The sequence below is a fragment of the Phyllobates terribilis genome, unplaced genomic scaffold, assembly GCF_046119375.1.
Source record: "Phyllobates terribilis strain yellow unplaced genomic scaffold, ASM4611937v1 Scaffold_2__4_contigs__length_985480577, whole genome shotgun sequence".
Classification (NCBI taxonomy): domain Eukaryota; kingdom Metazoa; phylum Chordata; class Amphibia; order Anura; family Dendrobatidae; genus Phyllobates; species Phyllobates terribilis.
The window spans coordinates 170,275,061-170,294,924 of NW_027362762.1; the positions used below are offsets into that span (position 1 = coordinate 170,275,061).

Genomic DNA, 19,864 nt, shown 5'->3' on the forward strand with positions numbered 1-19,864 from the left:
TCCAGCGGTGTTCCAGGTGCGCTGAAAGGCTGTGGAGAAAATCTAATCTGCCCGAAGATTTCCTCCATTATAAATTTATGCTGAAAACATATAACTCTGCGCTTCACCTCTCCAAACAAACCTACTTTAACAACCTCATAATCTCACTTTCCAATAATCCTAAACGACTCTTTGACATGTTTCATTCTCTCCTCAATCAAACAGCACAGGCCCCAATCACCAACCTCAGTGCTGACGATCTGGCCAATTATTTCAAAGAAAAAATTGACCATATCCGACAGAAAATTTTCTCCCAATCACCAAACGTTATGCATGCTCTCCCCCGCCACATTGTATCTTGCTCACTTTCTGACTTCAAACCAGTCACGTAAGATGAAGTGATCAGGCTCCTTGCATCTTCTCGCCCTACCACCTGCACCAGTGACCCTATTCCCTCACATCTCCTTCAGTCCCTTGCTCCAGCAGTCACCATTCACCTAACTAAAATTTTCAACATCTCCCTCTCATCTGGTATCTTTCCCTCTTCTTTTAAACATGCCAGCATACATCCATTACTTAAAAAACCATCCCTTGACCAGAACTGCATGGCCAACTACAGACCTGTTTCCAATCTTCCCTTTATCTCTAAACTCCTGGAACGCCTGGTCCATTCCCATCTAATCCGCTATCTCTCAGACAACTCTCTTCTTGACCCTTTACAATCTGGTTTTCGCTCTTTACATTCTACTGAAACTGCCCTCACTAAAGTCTCTAATGATCTACTAACAGCTAAATCTAAATCTACTCCCTGCTGATTCTCCTGGATCTCTCTGCAGCATTCGACACTGTGGATCACCAGCTCCTCCTCACTATGCTCCGCACTATTGGCCTCAAGGACACTGTTCTCTCCTGGTTCTCCTCCTATCTCTTTGACCGCTCCTTCTCTGTGTCTTTCGCCGGCTCCTCCTCCTCTCTCCTTCCCCTTACTGTCGGGGTTCCTCAAGAATCAGTCCTAGGCCCCCTTCTTTTCTCCTTATACACCGCTGCCATTGGACAAAAAATCAGCAGATTCGGTTTTCAGTACCATCTCTATGCTGATGACACCCAATTATACACCTCTGCTCCGGACCTCACCCCTGCATTATTACAAAAGACCAGTGATTGTCTTTCTGCTGGGTCTAACATTATGTCCTCCCTCTGTCTAAAACTGAATTTGTCAAAAACTGAACTACTCGTATTTCCTCCCTCCACTAACCTACCTGTGCCGATATTGTCACTTCCGTTTGTGGCTCAACCATTACTCCCCAGCAACAAGCCCTCTGTCTTGGGGACATTTTTGACTCAGATCTTTCCTTCACTCCTCACATCAAATCACTCGCTCGTTCATGTCATCTACACCTCAAAAACATCTCAAGAATCAGGACTTTTCTCACCTTTGACTCGGCAAAAACTCTTACTGTAGCTCTTATTCATTCCCGTCTGGACTACTGCAACTCCCTACTTATCGGGCTCCCTCTAACTAAACTCTCCCCTCTCCAATCCGTCCTTAACGCAGCAGCCAGGATCATATTCCTTGCCAACCGCTACACCGATGCCTCTTCCCTGTGCCAGTCATTGCATTGGTTACCCATCCAATATAGAGTTCAATTTAAACTTATTACGCTTACCCACAAAGCGCTCCATGCTTCAGTACCCCCCTACATCTCCTCCCTTGTCTCAGTCTACCACCCTACACGTGCCCTCCGTTCTGCCAGTGACTTTAAACTAAAATCCTCAATAATCCGAACTTCCCACTGCCGTCTCCAAGATTTCTCACTTGCTGCGCCAATTCTTTGGAATGCACTACCCAGGACAGTTCTATTAATTTCCAATACCCACAGTTTCAAGCGGACCCTAAAACCCCATTTCTTTAGACTGGCGTATCGCCTCCACACACTATCTGTCCGTCCCAGTTTTCCCCCATATTAAAATCTTCTTCATTTTCAGGTTCATACCAACCATGCACATAATAGCCTCGGTCAGGACTGCACACATACTGGCAGGCGACCAGTCCATGTATTATTTATTCTATTTAGTATATCAAGGCTGCATTATACAATATATGCTTATTCTACCTTTTGTGTCTCCCCCATTTGCTCATAGACTGTAAGCTTGCGAGCAGGGCCCTCACTCCTTTCGATATGAAATATGCTTATTCTGTATTGTCTGTATAAGTCCCCCCTAAAATTTGTAAAGTGCTGCAGAATATGTTGGCGCTATAAAAATAAAAAATTATTATTATTATTATTATTGGTGGAGTCCTCAAAGTTTTGGAGGATGGTACATATGTCTGACATCCATGTCCACTCCTGAGGTCTTATGTGTGGAGTCTGCACTGAATACCGACGGCCTTGTTGATGCTGGTACTCAACAACTGCCCTCTTCTGCTCACAAATCCTTCCCAACATCTGCAGTGTAGAGTTCCAACTCGTGGGGACATCACACACCAGTCTGTGAGCCGGAAGCTGCAAACGCTGCTGAAACACTGCAAGGGCGGCGGAAGCTGTAGCTGACTTTCTAAAATGGGCACACAGGTGGCGTACTTTAACAAGCAGATCCGGCAGCTCCGGGTAGGATTTGAGAAACCGCTGAACCACGAGGCTAAGCACATGGGTCAGGCATGGTACGTGTGTGAGCTCGCCTCGCCTCAGAGCTGCCACCAGGTTCCGGCCATTGTCACACACGACCATGCCTGGCTGTAGGTTCAGCGGTGTGAGCCACAGATCTGCCTGCTCTTTCAGAGCTGTCCACAACTCTTCAGCATTGTGCGGTTTTTTACCTAAGCATATTAGCTTCAGCACAGCCTGTTGCCTCTTGGCCGAGGCAGTGCTGCAGTGCTTCCAGCTTGTGAGTCATGTGGTCAATTCAAAGATGGAAGCTGAAGAGGAGGAGGAGGCTGAGGAGGATGAGGTGCAGGAGCTGTAGACCGCGGGGGCAACCCTGATTGACCTAGGGCCCGCAATCCTTGGCGTCGGGAGGACGTGTTCGGTCCCAAGGCTCGACTGGGTCCCGGCTTCCACTATGTTAACCCAGTGTGCCGTCAGTGAGATGTACCGTCCCTGCCCACAAGCACTTGTCCACGTGTCCGTGGTTAGGTGGACTTTACCGGTAACTGCACTGTTGAGAGCACGGCTAAGGTTTTGGGACACGTGCTTGTGTAATGCGGGGACGGCACACTGGGAGAAATAGTGGCGGCTGGGGACTGAGTACCGAGGGACGGCCGCCGCCATCAGGCTGAGGAATGCTTCTGTCTCCACGAACCTAAAAGGCAACATTTCGAGCGCAAGCAGTCGTGAAATGTGAGAATTTAGTAGTGTGGCCTGTGGGGCGTTGGCTGCATATTTGCGCTTTCGTTCTAATGACTGGGGTATAGACAACTGAACGCTGTGCTGGGACAAGGACATGGACGTGCTTCCTGATGCTGCTACTTGAGAGTGTGCAATGACAGGTGCAGGGCAGGAGGTGTCTTCGCATGCACCATGGACAGGGGAGTGGCTTGCATGCACAACAGTGGAAGAAGCAATGGTGCCACCCGCAGACACTGTTCCTGGACCCTGGGGTTCGGGCCACAAAGTCGGGTGCTTTGCTGCCATGTGCCTGATCATGCTGGTGGTGGTCCGGCTGGTCGTTTTGCCACCCCTGCTGATGCTGGCCTGGCAGGTGGTGCAAATGGCCTTTTTGGGGTTATCGGCAGAGTCTTTAAAAAACAACCAGACTCGGGAAGACCTAACAGTTGTACTGGCAACTTCCTTCATGTTGGTGTTACGGGGAACGGTTGCCTGCCTTCTGTCTGCGGCCACCACACTGCTTCTTCCTGCCTGTTGGGGTGCTCTGCCTCCCTCCCCCTGTCTGCTGCTGTCCTCGCTATGCATGTCCTCCTGCCAGGTTGGATCAGTTACTATATCATCCACCACCTCGTCTTCCACTTCCGCTCCCTGGTCCTCCTCCTGACTTTCTGGCAATTGTGTCTCATCATCGTCCACCTCTTGTGACATTTTCCCACCGTCACCTTCATATGACCGTGGCTGCTCAAATATTTGGGCATCGCTACACGCGATCTCCTCTTGCCCCGCTTCAAGTGGACCGGGCGAGAGGCCCGAATCTATAAATGGAAAAGTGAACAACTCTTCAGAGTGTCCAAGTGTGGGATCAGTTGTCTCTGGGTACTCGGCATGGTGGGAGGAAGGAGGATCAGGGTGAGGAAAATGCGGTCCAGACTCACGGCTACTGAGACTTGACCGTGTGGAAGACAGGGTGGTGGTGGCTAAGTGACTGGAAGCATTATCCGCTATCCAACCAACAACCTTTTGATACTGCTCTAGGTTCAATAGTGGTGTGCTGCGGTCCCCTAGAAATTGGGACAGAAAGGTCAGGCGAGAAGATGTGGGTGTTTGTTTTGGCACAATTTCAGCTTGCCCATGGCCTTGTCCTCGGCCTCTGCATGCACCATTACCATCACGTCCAGTTCCCTGTCCCTTGCCACGTACCTTGCCCATTTTAAATGGAGGACAGTATCTTCCACGCTCACTACAAATGACTGAGTTTGGAGCGAACTTATATGTGATTGAGAAAACACAGTTTTAAATACCTGGCCTGTAGGTAACTAGTTTGAACAGCAAACTGGTGTGAATTGCTTCAATGACACACTAAAGGAAATTTTTAATGGAAGCCAGAAATGGCAGTATTTTCTGACAACGTATATGTGATCCGTTTGATGGAGAAAACAGAGTTTTAAATACCTGGCCTGTAGGTAAGTAGTTTGAACAGCAAACTGGTGTGAATTGTTTCAATGACACACTAAAGGAAATTTTTAATGGAGGCCAGAAATGGCAGCATTTTCTGACAACTTATATGTGATCCGTTTGACGGAGAAAACACAGTTTTAAATAGCTGGATTTCTAGCGCTCTAATATGGAAAGGACCTGGCTGTATTCTGCAGTGCCAACAAGCAAATGGCGCAGAAAAAATGGTGTTCTCTGGATTGCTTTTTAAGCAAATAATGAGGATTAAGATCCAAAGAAAAGTATTCCTGCCCCCTGAGACCTGTGTCTTTGCATAGAAATATCTAACAGCAGCAGAAGGCAGAATTGGAATGGAGCCTCTTGTGCTATATGCACTGCAGTCTGCTATATACACCACCTGCCTGTACACCCTGCCTGCCTGATATCTCTGCAGATGGATTAGTCCTCAAAAGGACTGTTTGTTAAGATGGATATGTGTAATGTAAGTTTTTTCTCCCTACACTACCTAATACACAAGCAAATCTATCCCTGACGCAGCAGCACCTCTCCCAAAACAAGCAACTGGCGCAGAAAAACGATGTTCTCTGGATTGCTTTTTAAGCAAATAATGAGGATTAAGATCCAAAGAAAAGTATTCCTGGCCCCTGAGACCTGGGCCTTTGTATAGAAATATCTAACAGCAGCAGAAGGCAGAATTGGAATGGAGCCTCTTGTGCTATATGCACTGCAGTCTGCTATATACACCGCCTGCCTGATATCTCTGCAGATGGATTAGTCCTCAGAAGGACTGTTTGTTAAGATGGATATGTGTAATGTACGTTTTTTCTCCCTACACTACCTAATACACGATCAAATCTCTCTCTGACACAGCAGCAGCTCTCCCTACACTGTCTGATCCGGAGTGACTGTGATGAGCATGGCGGCGCCAGGTCTGATATAGACCTGATGACACTGTGCGGCCAGCCAATCACTGTAATGCCCACAACCAACATGGCTACGGCATTACAGTGCATGGCAGGCAATCCCTGCATGTTCATTGGCTCTCTAAAGAGCGCCAAACATGCAGGGAGGGGACCCGAGTTCCCGCCTGTGCAACTCGGAAACACTCGGCGAGCGCCGAAAATCTCGAGCAGTGAGATGCTCGGGCGAGCACCGAGCAGTAGCGAGCATGCTCGCTCATCACTAATTGTGAGCACTATTTTTCAAATCTCATATTGCTGCAATATTTGTGCTTATGGTGTGTCTGTAGTACGCACCACCTTTCAGGGACAGTGGCTACAATTATTAAAATTCATGACATAAGCCCCCCTAACATGTTTCACCACTATTTCGGCTTCATCAGGGGCACAAGAGTTTTATAAGCTAATTTTGGCTGGAGAAAATAATGTTTTATAATAACATAACATATTTCTTTGGACTATTACGTGTATCATATAACTGATAATATTACTGATTAATCTCGATGGAAAATTAGCACGCAAATAAGGGCCAGTACAGAACAATGCATTTATGGTCAATGTTCTGCATGTGTGTACACAGTCACTTCACATCAAAGACAAATGTAATGGAAAGTGCAGCATGCAATAGTCACTGTTTTGCAGATAATATAGATCTTGTTTCTATGGTGCCGAATACCATATAGCATGAACGCCCATCTATGATGTTGTCAGGCTCAGAGTGCACATGGACTGGCCCTGAATTACCCAATTCTTCTGAACATATCATAGTTAAAATAAATATATGACAATGTTATCCATTTATTCTGTTATTCTTCCTATTTTTCTTTGTCTCTGCAGTGGACCAGTTATCCGGATGTTTTCTCCTTCCAGTTTAAGTGGTCCACCTATTTAAAAACTATTGGCTCTTTCTTTATGGGATCCAGTCCTGAGTTTGAAATTGCAATGTACACACTTTGCTACGTCACTCGCCCAGATACTATGTAAGTATTTTTATATGGTATATAGAACATATTGTTATACTTTATAGTCCACATTACACAGCTAGCATATGTTTATTCAGCATCTGAAGGACAATCAAGGACAAAGGGCAGTTGTTGAGAGAACAATATTTTTATTGGGATTCTCAGGTTTTTGGGAAGTGTCAAGTTTTTTAGACTTGGAACTTCAAAATTCACTACATTATGCCTCCAATTTACATTATATCCATCAATTAGGGCATATATATCACAGACTAAAGTCCCTGTGTGTTACCCTACTTTATTACTGAGAGCATAAAGTTATTTCATATAGTGGCTTCTATTCTGGCAGACCTGGTACTAACATGCATTATGTGGAAACCTATTTATGTGACGAATTATCAACAATCTTAAATACGCAGACGATGCAACATTGATAGCAACAAGCGTAGATGGAATGAAGGACTTATTATGGAGAGTCAAGATGGAAAGGTCGAGCAGGGGACTTCTACTCAATACAAGGAAGACAAAGATATTGAGTACTGCCAGGTACGACCAGGAAACAATTGAGATGGACAGCGACGAACTAGAAGTTTCAAAAGACTTCAACCTACTTGGATCAATAATCACTCAAGATGCAGCGACAACACAGGAACTTCAATAGGAGAATAGCTATGGGCAAATCAACAATAAAGTCACTTGACAAGGTCATCAAATCAAAGAACATTTCACTGGCAATGAAGATACGGCTCATACATAGTTTGTTTTTTTCTGCATGCAAAATCTGGACAATAAAGAAACAAAACAGAAAAAGAATCAACACCTTCGAAATTTAGTGCTGGAGAAGGATGTTATAAATACCATGGATGGCAAGAACAAACAAATCAATTTTGGAACAAATCAAGCCAGACATGTCACTAGAAGCAAGGATCAATCACCAAGCTACAACTTGACTACTTTGGAAACATCATACAAAGAGCAATCACTGGAGAAGGACATCATGGTCAGAAGAATAGAAGGAACAAGGCAAAGAGGAAGACTGGCAACCTCATAGATTGATACAATCAAGATAACGAAGGAGAAGACCCTGGTGGATGTATCTAGGCTTGAACAAGATCGATCTTCCTACAGAGCGCTCATCCATCAAGCCGCCATGGCTCGAGATCAAGCGGAAGGCTGATAATAATAATAATTTATATGAATGAATGCCCAGAAGCTAATTGCTGGGGATTTCAGCTGTCAAACCAGGGGTGATCAGATTATTGACAGCTTACATTTGAGTAACTAGAGATGAGAACTAGAGATGTTCAAATCTTTTGAAATTTAAATTCACCAGGTTTAGAAAACTCAAGAATTCCCAAAAATTTGATAAACAGTTAATCGATTTCACACGAATCAGAATACTGCAAAGCCTTAAATTACCCAGAAAACACATTTTTTACACTCTAAGATCTCCTAGGACTGTATACAACCCTTTTAACCTCTTTAACACAAATATAGCTTCAGTAATATCCAAGTGACTTCAACATAGAAACAAATGGTAACCTGGTAAAAACCAGGTAGTAACAAACAGCTCATTTAGTAGTGGCATATGTAACATACCTGGCGGCGTCCTTGCATAGTGGTCCATCTCCCACTGTGCAAGAGCGCGCACTTGATCTCCAGTCCAGTCTGCTAGCCTGGCTTCCCTCCATGCTGTCTGCTTGCCTCTGTTTCTGCTGCTTAAGGGCGGCGCCCGATCACTTCCTGCTTCTTGTAGCTGCTGCAGGCACACCCCTTGTGCGTCCTCGGCCTATTGCTGTCTGTCACCTGGTATTTAACCCAGCTCCTCCCTGGAATCCATGCCTGAGCATTGTGTTCTGTCAGTTGGCTTCCTGTCACTGATGTGCCAGGTCCTGTCTATGCTTCCTGCCTTGCGGTATCAGTTCCCGTGTCTGAACTGTGTCCTGTCTGAACTATCTTCTAGCCTGTTGTCTTCTGCCTATCCTGGAGGCTGTATTTCCAGGCCAGTGTGAACACGCTCCTAGCCTGTTCTTTCCGCCTTCTAGGGGCCGCTTACCTAGACCCACTCCTGTATCTTGTTGCTGTGTCTGTTCTTGTCTGAATACTCTCCTAGCCTGTTACTTGTTTTTCTCTATGTCCGTACCTTCCCTTTTCCTGCAGAATCTGATCCCGTACCTAACTCCTACTCGTTGTCCCTGTACTCCCATTTGTGAGCTTAGAGTCCACTTCATTGCTAGTATCCTGTGTGTACCTGGTTCTGCCTTTCCCTTCCAGTCTGTTCCGTGTGAACAGAGCCCTGTCCCCTCTGCTCTGCGTTGCTCGCTGCTCCGGCAGTCTCGCTCTGCTCTGACCCTTTGCTCGCTGCTTCGGCAGTCTCGCTCTGCTCTGACCCTTTGCTCGCTGCTCCGGCAGTCTCGCTCTGCTCTGACCCTTTGCTCGCTGCTTCGGCAGTCTCGTCCTGCTCCTCTCTCGCTCACCGCTCCAGGCGGCCTTGTCCTGATCTTCTCTCGCTCACCGCTCCAGGCGGTCTCGTCTTGTTCTGCTCTTGCTTGCCGCTCTGGGCAGCCTCACTCTGCTGTTTGTCCACCGCATCTGCGGTTCTGTTCCTGAGTCCCAGTCTGTACTGGGTCCTATCCACTCGGTGCTCCAACCTGTCGTACCTGCCAGTACCTCCCTGCCTGCATACCAGTCATGCTTACCAGCATCCGCCAGTCTGCATACCAGCCGTGTCTGCCTATACCCAGCAGTCTGTGTGCCAGCCTAACCTGCCTGTTCCTGTATTCCCCTGTGTGGGTCAACAGCCGTGTCCGGGGTCTGTCCTGGAGTAGCACCTGGTCCCTCTGCTCGGTTCCTCCTTGGTGCACTGGCGTCGTATGCCGTCGTGCGACCCTGGTCGGATCGGGTGGATACTTAGTTACGCCCCTCCAGGTATTCACTCTCCGGCATGGTCCAGTGGAATCACTACATATACACGCACACGCCACTCAGCCCGGGCGTGTGCATTACAGCATATTCATGTTTTTTTTAAATAATACAATAGTCCAAAAATTATCTACCTTAGTCATTTGTGAACAGATAAACTGTTCTGTGCTGAACACTGACACAAACTGATGGTGTCACTGTCAGAGGTAACATCATCCTACTGTGACTGTGATGAGTGATGTGCCATATATCCAATAAATGATATTAAAATTGCTGTTGGGAGAAGGCACCCTTCAAATGTGAGAGGCCTGGAGCAGTTTGCAAAAGAAGAGTGGTCCAAAATTTCAGTTGAGAGGTGTAAGAAGCTTATTGATGGTTATAGGAAGCGATTGATTGCAATAATTTATTCCAAAGAGTGTGCAACCAAATATTAAATTGAGGGTGCCAACAATTTTTTCGTGTCTATTTTTGTTTTTTGGTTTGAAATTTATTTCCAATTTGCCTTATTTTCTTAGTTTTTTTTCATGTTCTTCCAATACACAGAAAGGAAATAAACATGTTTATAGCAAAACATGTGGAATTTGCAATAATTTTCTGGGAGAAATACTTCATTTTCTCTAACAACTTCAAGGGTGCAAACATTTTCGGTCATAACTTTTTTTTATTTTTCTGTTCACAAGTATAAGGGCTTATTTTTTTCAGGACGAGATGTACTTTTGAATACTACCATTCATTTTACCACATACTGCATAGGAAAATGTGAAAAAAATTCCAAGTGCGGTGAAATTGCAAAAAATGCAATTCTGGCAAGTTGTTTTTACAGCAGCCATTGTGTGGCAAAAATGACCTGGCATCGTGATTCTCCTCATCAGTATGGTATTGGTGATACCATACTTGTTCCTTTTTTTATTATTCTACTGGAGAAAAATAAATCAGAGATTTGTAGAAAAATATTTTTTTGGATTGTGTTGCCATTTTTTGAGACCCATAAAGTTTTTTCTTGGTCAATAGAGCTGTATCACGGTTTATTTTTTGGGGGGGCAAGACAACATTTTTATTTATACCATTTTGGAATAGATATCACATTTTGATCGCTTCTGACAGCATTTTTTAGTGGTGTTGCACCTCGTAAGCAAGCACCATACAACTGCTCCGGACTTGCGCCATACATATACAGTGAAGGAAACAAGTATTTGAACTCTTGCTGTTTTTGTACGTTTGCCCACTGACAAAGACATGAACAGTCTATAATTTTAAGGGTACTTTAATTTTAACATTGAGTGATAGAATATCCCAAAAAAATCAAGAAAATCACATTGTATAAGTTAGATAATTTTTTTTGCATTTTGCAGTGAGAAATAAGTATTTGATCCCTCTGGCAAACAACACTTAATATTTGGTGGTAAAACCCTTGTTGGCAAGCACAGCAGTCAGACGTTTTTTGTAGTTGATGATGAGGTTTGCGCGCATATCAGGAGGAATTTTGATCCACTCCTCTTTGCAGATGATCTCTAAATCTTTAAGATTTTGAGTCTGTCGCTTGGGAACTCAGAGCTTCAACTCCCCCATAAGTTTTCTATGGGATTAAGGTCTGGAGACTGGCTAGGCCACTCCATGACCTTACTGTGCTTCTTTTTGAGCCACTCCTTTGTTGCCTAGGCTGTATGTTTTGGGTCATTGTCTTGCTGGAAGACCCAGGAACGACCCATCTTCAATGCTCTTACTGAGGCAAGGAGGTTGTTGGCCAAAATCTCGCAATACATGACCCCATACATCTTCCTTTCAGTACGGTGCAGTCCTCATGTCCCCTTTACAGAAAAGCACCCCCAAAGTATAATGTTTTCCCCACCATGCATCACGGTTGGGACGATGTTATTAGGGTTTTACTCATCCTTCTTCTCCTCCAAACACGGCGAGTTGAGTTAATGCCAAAGAGTTCAATTTTTGTCTCATCTGACCATAGCACCTTCTCCCAATAACTCACAGAATCATCCAGGTGTTCATTGGCAAACTTCAGACGGGCCTGCACATGTGCCTTCTTGAGCAGGGGGACCTTGCGGGCACTGCAGGATTTTAAATCTTTAAGGCGTAATGTGTTACCAATGGTTTTCTTAGTGATTGTGGTCCCAGCTGCCTTGAGATCATTAACAAGTTCCCCCCGTGTAGTTTTAGGCTGATCTCTCACCTACCTCATGATCAAGGATACCCCACGAGGTGAGATTTTGCATGGTTCCCCAGATCAATGTCGATTGACAGTCATTTTGTATTTCTTCCATTTTCTTACTATTGCACCAACAGTTGGCTCCTTCTCACCCAGCATCTTTCTTATGGTTTTGTAGCCCATTACAGCTTTGTGCAGGTCTATGACCTTGTACCTGACATCCTTAGAAAGCTCTTTGGTCTTGCCCATGTTGTAGAGGTTAGAGTCTGACTGATTAATTGAGTCTGTGGACAGGAGTCTTTTATACAGGTGACTATGTAAGACAGCTGTCTTTAATGCATGTAACAAGCTGATTAGGAGCGTCTAACTGGTCTGTAGGAGCCAGAACTCATAATGATTTGTAGGGGATCAAATACTTATTTCTCACTGCAAAATGCAAAAAAATTTATTTAATTTATACAATGTGATTTTCTTGATTTTTTTTGGATATTCTATCTCTCAATATTAAAATTAACCTACCCTTAAAATGATAGACTGTTCATGTCTTTGTCAAGTGGAAAACTTACAAAAACAGCAAGGGATCAAATACTTATTTCCTTCACTGTACATGTTAAATGTTAAATGTCTAGATTTTGTGGAATTTTCTTTTATATTCTTATAAAACAATTATTCCCCCCTTTATGAAAAGGATTGCACAAGAAATGCAAAAACTCGATACAGTCACTTGTACCAAGCAGGCATGCCGTCTATGGATTACACTGATCTCAGTGTTTTTTTCTGTAAAAATATTGTGCTGTCTTGCTGCTGCTTTGTAGTGCATTAAGAATGGAAAAATGTAATTCTAAGTCAAATGCAGCAGCGCAGAGGCCAGCTACACAATATCACTGATTAATCACACTCAGTCTGGCACTGCTGCTGGCACCACTGCATTATATTATTCCCAGACTACTGCTCTCATCTTCTTCACTGCTGCAACTGTATAACACATTATTGCATTTGACCAATGTTTTAGGGTTTATACTTCCTATCTTTATTGCTGAGTTATGAGCTCTTATTTTCACTAACTATTCTAAAATCACTCTAAAATGGATGCTGAATTCTTTATTTAGGTTTTTATGCAGGCTATTATAGTCCCTCCTGATTGGCTGCGGTATACTATGTATGTGATATGATCGTTGCAAAATATTATGGGGAAGCCTGTGCGGTCATGTCTTCGGTCATGTAAGCCTTCTGTGGCTGATGTAATTGACGCGCCCCCTGGGACATATTCCTTTTTGAGGGGAATACCCGGCACCGGATCAGATGGGGGGTTGTAGTCTCCGAGCGGCTGTGACCCGGCCCCGTGCCCAGGGCGTCAAGCTCAGTGTTATGTGGCAGTCCTACAGATGTTATTAAGAGTTCTTTTGTGTCGACTACGCCACCCGTTGTGATGCGGTCACTGTGGCCGCCGCTGCAGCAGGTTCCGCTGAGGCTGATGGTGGATGCGCAGCTTGGTGGGATAACCCCCAACGGGAGGGGTATAGCCTCAGAGGGGACAGGCGCAGAGGATGGGGGTTGTGGTGGTGTAGTGCAGACGGCAGTGAAGACAGAGTCGGGTTGTGCAGTTAAGGGTGTTTACTTACTGCAGATGTTGTACTGGTCACTCCAGCTGCTAGTGACCACCCGAGCCGTGCTGCGTCCACCAGGTCCTGGATCCAGCCAACCCCCAAACAAGTCCGGAGCGTGGCCCTGAGCTCTCTTTCTGTCCTTTCTTCCGCCGTCCCCACCAGTGATCCACCTAGGTCCAGCTCCCTCGGGCCTTCTGTTGGGACACCCTTGGCCCTGGGTTCCCTGACCCTTCATGTGGTGTGCCTTCAGGGTGGATGTGATGGGTGACCGTGGCAGACACTGCCCACGGTCTCCGGTCTCTGGCTGGGGATTGTTTTTACCCCCACCAGTTTGGGTTCCGGTACCCTTTTGCTGACTCCTCACCCGATGCTCTAATTTGGGTTCTTGGGTCCCTTCAGTCTTCCCCCTCTGGGTCTTTCTCTGCTCCACTCTCTCTCTGGGTCTTTGTCTTTCTTGCTGCAGGCTGACTTCCTCTCTGCTTGCTTTCTGCTCCTCTGCAGCTGTCTTGCTGTCTCCAACTGACTTGTTCTCTGCATCTGACAGGCTCCTCTGCATCTGACAGGCTCCTCTGCATCTGACAGGCTCCTCTGCATCTGACAGGCTCCTCTGCATCTGACCCTGATTCTAGTTGGTGCCCACCTTATATATCCCTCTATGTGTGAGCTCAGGTGACCAGCACCCAATGAGCTCCTAACTTTACCCAGGCTGCTCCCCCTATCTGCCCCTACACTACTTGGGATGTACCACCCCCCTCCCACTCCAGCCAGGAACAGACTCGGTCGTACCTGCACATTTCTAAGTGGGAGTACCGTCGGTCTGCTCCTCGGAAATGGGATGTGTGTAGTGCATGCAGCCTACCGAGCTCAGTTCCACACTCCATCCTTACCCGGGAGTGGAATATCACACCTCTGGGTTGAGGTGCAATACCCCTGTAGCAGCCGAATCCTCAGGGTGCTACATAATCTTCTATATTGTGTAAAAAGGAGTCAGACATTTTTTTTGCCAATTAACGCTAATCAGATCTCAAATTGTTCAAATTAGCAAGACCCTGAGAATTATATAAGATTATACTAAAATTTGATTTGTTTAAAATTGATTAGCTCATATCTAGTAAGAATCCTTAAAGGTCTACCACCAATTAGGACCTTCTGTACCTTGTGAGCCATATTTACCTACAAGTTACTTAGTGCGGAAAAATAAACGTGGAGAAACAAGAAGTTTTCACATTTCATACATTTGCAGATAAATATTTATGTGTGAAATTTTATGCAAATAATATTGGAACTCATGTCCTCATTCAGACATCTGTTTTTCATGTACGAGTGCTATCTGTGTTTTTCAAGGATAGCACTTGTACATGTGATAATCTATGGGGCCATTCACATGTTTGACTCTTTTTCTTGGACTGAAAATATTGACATGTCCAATTTTGATCCGAGGGACAGATCAAAATAAGTAATGCAGGTCAATGGTCCGCGAAAAAAATTTGACTGCATTCGAATGACATCCGATTGCGGTTGGGATTTCACGCACTGTCAGAATTTAGAAAATGGAATTTTTTTTTTAATTTCTTCACCTACAAGAACATCGGATGTCAATCGTACCACACTCTGATCAAACTCTGATCTGAAATTCAGATGTCTGAATCATGAGCCACACAGCAGAGGGTTGTGAGTCACATGGATTCTTAGTGTACTTGTTGGGGACAACTGATATAGAGCATGTTTCTAACAGTCTGGCAATTGTGGTGGCTTAACCATGTACAAAAATACAATTCTGGATATTGAGAGATGGCTCTGTTTAATAATAATGTTCAATGAAAGCACTATTTTTAAAATATATAGAATATTATATTATGCATTATACATTTTATTATCAGTTGACATTCTGATAATTCTGTCTTTATATTTATGGCATTGCTTTCATTTATAAGAGAGGCCATGATGGTGGATGGATCTGCTATGCAACGGATGTAAATGGTGTCTGACAGACTTATAAAGGAGACTGTCAGTGTTATTCCGTTTTGATGGCATGGATAGCTTGACATGCTGCTCTAGTCTTGTCCTCAAAAGTGACAAACCCACTGACAGAGGTTCCAAACACTAATGTGAATGGAACCTAAAAGCTATCTTTCATTTTTTGGGTTTCTTTAATAATTGTTCCCCGACTTACTAATTGGTTTCTGTTTTCTTTCAGGTGCACTGTAAAATTGGGTGATGCTTCTCTCAAGATCCAAACCTACAGTTGGGCCAACTCATCCTACGGCAATGGCAAAAGATATTTAGCATCTTCTTACCCCAACATTTAGAGCAAGTGTATTGATCCTTGTAAATAACAAAATCTGAGCAAAAGATGTGATAAACCATCAATAAATGATTACACATCTTTGGTAAATCAGTTTGTTAATAAGCTGTGAGCCAGCAAACAGAATTTTTAACCGCCGCATACTAAGAGTATTCTGCATAGTCCAGAAATTCTTATGTGCTATAAACAAGTGCCAAATTATAACTGCAATATGATGTGAAACTTTACAAAACCAGAACAGTGGTATAAAAAATGCAAGGACTTTACAGGCAAATATCCTGGCTGCAACACAGCCCACTATGCAAGCTTTCCAACATTTTTAAGGGGTCAAGAATAGTGTTGAGCGAACATGCTCGACACTGCTCGGTACTCGCCCGAGCATCACGCTACTCGGGATGTTCAGCGAGCACCGAGCATTTCCGGGTTACTCGGGTGGGAGCTCGGGTCTCCGTCCTGCATGTTTGGCGCTCTTTACAGAGCCAATGAACATGCAGGGATTGCCAGCCAGTCACTGTAATGCCGCAGCCATGTTGGTTGTGGGCATTACATTGATTGGCTGGCCGCACAGCGTCACCTCGAGTATTTAAACCGAGCGCCGCCATCTTGGACACAGACGGCTGGGATCAGACAGTGTAGGGACAGCGCTGCTGATTTAGGGAGAGATATATACTGCAAAATAGTTAGTGTAGGGTTTGTAAAGGCTGCCAGATCAAAAAAACAGTCCTTCTCAGGACTAATATCCATCCCAGATATCAGGCAGGCAGGCAGGCTGTATAGGAGACGCAGTGGTTATACCAGCAAATGCTGCATTACAGTCCTGTGTGCTCCTGTTGCTGAAATTGCTGGACTTAGCTCCAGGTCTCGGGGGCCAGGAAAAATCCTTTTTTTTCATCTAAATCCTCTTTTTTTTTTTTCCTCCTTCACACTCTACAAATACCCATCTTATTAACCTTGTGGCCCCCCCCCCCCCCAAAAAAAAAAGTGTGTCTGTGACAGATCAGACACAAATATATTTTTTTAAAAGAGTCTGGTATAGGCCAGAGAAATAGAAATGTGGTTTTGCAGTTCCACGGTTCAAACCTCTGTATTATCCACTTTTGGGCTATTTGTATCTAAAAAAAAAAACAATTTGAGTGTGTCGCTCACTGTTCAGCCGTAAATATATCTATTTAAAAAAGTCTGGTATACACCAGTAAATTATAACTGTGGTTTTGCCGTTCCACAGTAAAAAATCTCTATTATCCAGCTTTTGGTATTTTTTCCGTAAAGAAAAACAGTAATAGTGTCTCCTGATTGTTCAGACACAAATATATCTGTTTAAAAGAGTCTGGTATACACCAGTAAATTATAAGGCTATGTGCCCACGATGAAGCTGAAAATTTCTGCAGCATTTCTGCATCTCCCTGGCAGAAAAAACGCAAGCAGATTGTGCATGCATTTTTCCTGCAGAATACATGCGGATCCACATGTGGATTCACATGCGTTTCCGCATGCAGATTGACAAGCGCTTTCCAGGTGATAGCATCACTTGGAAAGTGCTTGACAACTAGGTCACACTGTATAAATCCATGCAAACGGCATGGATTTATATAGTGTGACCGTAAAAATTAAAATAAATAAAGCTATACTTACCCCCGAGGCCCCGGTATGTGCTGCAGCGCTCGTTCCTGTCTGGTTCCCGGCTGCCGGCATATCGCGAGACAGAGCAGTGAAGGGCCTGCGGTCACATGACTGTGACGTCACCGCAGGTCCTCAAGCGATGCCGGCATTCAGAGAGAAGCCGCCGGACAGGTGAATATAACTTTATTTGTTATTTTATTCTTTTTTTACAGGTACAATGGTACCCAGGTCTGGATGAGAGTCTCCTCTCCTCCAGAACTGGGTACCATCCGCACATAGAGACGCATAGAAGCCGCTTGTACAAATGTACAGTCGCGGTTTCTATGCGTTTCAATGCAAGTCAATGGCGGGAGTTCCGCTGCGCTTCTGCAAAATTAAATGACATGCTGCGGATTTTTGTACGCAGCATAAACGCTGCGGAAAAATCCACAGCATGTGCATAGAACATGCGGAATCCCCTTGGGGACCATGGGGTGCGGATTACCTAGCGTTTAACAAGCGTTTACGCTGCGGAAATTCCGCAGCATAAACGCTTGAAAAACGCTACGTGGGCACCCAGCCTAACTGTGGGTTTGCCGTTCCATGGTGAAAAATCTCTAGTATCCTGCTTTTGGCATTCTTTGCCGTAAAGAAAAACAGTAATAGTGTCTCCTGATTGTTCAGACACAAATATATCTGTTGTAAATAGTCTGGTGTAGGCTCAAGAAATAGAACTGTGGTTTTGCAGTTCCACGTGTCAAATCTCTATTATCCAGCTTTTGGTATTTTTTCCGTAAAGAAAAACAGTAATAGTGTCTCCTGATTGTTCAGACACCAATATATCTGTTTAAAAGAGTCTGGTATACACCAGTAAATTATAACTGTGGTTTTGCCGTTCCACGGTAAAAAATCTCTATTATCCTGCTTTTGGCATTTTTTGCTGTAAAAAAAAAAATGTAATAGTGTCTCCCTGATTGTTCAGACACAAATATATTTGTTGAAAATAGTCTGGTGTAGGCCAGAGAAATAGAAGTGTGGTTTTGCAATTCCATGGTTCAAACCTCTGTGTTATCCACCTTTGGGCCATTTTTACCTAAAAAAAAAAAACAGTTTGAGTGTGTCGCTCACTGTTCAGCCGCAAATATATCTATTTAAAATTGTCTGGTATACCCTAGTAAACAATAACTGTGGTTTTGCCATTCCACGGTAAAAAATATCTATTATTCAGCTTTTAGTATTTTTCCGTAAAGAAAAACAGTAATAGTTTCTCCCTGATTGTTCAGATTGTTTAAAAGAGTCGGGTGTAGGCCAGAGAAATAGAACTGTGGTTTTCCTCTTCCACAGCTCTAATCTACTTTTTATTACCCTTTTTACATTGATAGTGCGAGTGTAAGCTATTTTACTTCCTTTACAATGGGCAAGGCGCGTGGCATGGGACTTGGAACTCGACGTTCTGGTGATGGTGCGTGCAGAGGACGGGGCCGTGGCCAAGGTGAAAATGTGCCACAACCAACAGCCACATCTTCTCGCTCCCACTTCTTGACCGAATTGCTAGGGACGCACAGAACAACACCAGTATTGCGAACTGATCAGTGTGAACAGGTTATTAATTGGATAGCAGATAATACTTCCAGTTACCTGGGCACCACCACCTCCAGTCTGTCTTCCACACGGTCAAATCTTAGTAGCAGTGAGTCTCGACCGCATACTCCTCCTCACCCTGATGCTCCTTCCTCCCACCATGCCGAGTGTCGTCAGACAGCAACTGATCCCACACTTTGACACTCTGAAGAGCTGTTCACTGGTCCATTTCCAGATTTGTGCCCCTCGCCTGCTCCGCTTGAAGTGGTGGAAGAGGAGATCCCATGTAGCGATGCCCAAATATTTGAACAGCCACGGCCACAAGAAGTCGACGCTGGCAATTTGTCACAAGAGGTGGAAGATGACGAGACACAATTGCCAGGAAGTGAGGAGGAGGATCGTGGTGCACAAGTGGAAGAGGAGGAGGTGGTGGATGATCTAGTAACTGACCCAATGTGGCAGGAGGACATGCAGAGCGAGGACAGCAGCACACAGGGTGAGGGAGGCAAAGTACCCCAACAGGCAGGAAGAAAGCAGTGTGGTGGCCGCACACAGAAGGCAGGCAACAGTTCCCCGTAACACCAACACGAGGGACGTTGCCAGTACAACCTGTAGGTCTTCCGGAGTCTGGAATTTTTTTAAAGACTCTGCTGATAACCCCAAAAAGGCCATTTGTACCACCTGCCATGCCAGCATCAGCAGGGATGACAAAACTACCAGCCTGACCACCACCAGCATGATCAGGCACATGGCAGCAAAGCACCCGACTTTGTGGGGTGAACCCCTGGGTCCACGACCAGTGACAGCGGGTGTCACCACTGCTTCTTCCGTTGTTGTGCGTGCAATAGAACCCCCTGTTGTACGTGCAAGGCAATCCCCTGTCCATACTGCATGCAAAGATGCCCCCTCCTCTCAGTCTTCACTTGTTATGGCAGTTTCTCAAGAAACAGCATCAACGTTCACGTCCACGTCCCACCGCAGCGTTCAATTGTCCATATCCCAGACCTTTGA

The 19,864-nt window shown here is 44.9% G+C and overlaps 1 protein-coding gene across 3 annotated transcripts in view; it reads left to right on the forward strand.

Moving 5' to 3' along the window:
• The window catches only part of LOC141200155 (uridylate-specific endoribonuclease D-like), a 67,254-nt gene extending 51,491 nt beyond the window's left edge, over nucleotides 1-15,763 (forward strand). For 2 of the 3 annotated variants that reach the window (XM_073663267.1, XM_073663268.1), the window contains 2 exons: nucleotides 6,557-6,699; nucleotides 15,566-15,763. In XM_073663267.1, coding sequence (XP_073519368.1) covers nucleotides 6,557-6,699; nucleotides 15,566-15,677 — 255 coding nt within the window. In that variant the 3' untranslated portion in view covers nucleotides 15,678-15,763. The remainder of the gene's footprint in view (nucleotides 1-6,556; nucleotides 6,700-15,565) is intronic. The other variant, XM_073663270.1, reaches the window with a different exon arrangement.
• Nucleotides 15,764-19,864: the final 4,101 nt, after the last annotated feature.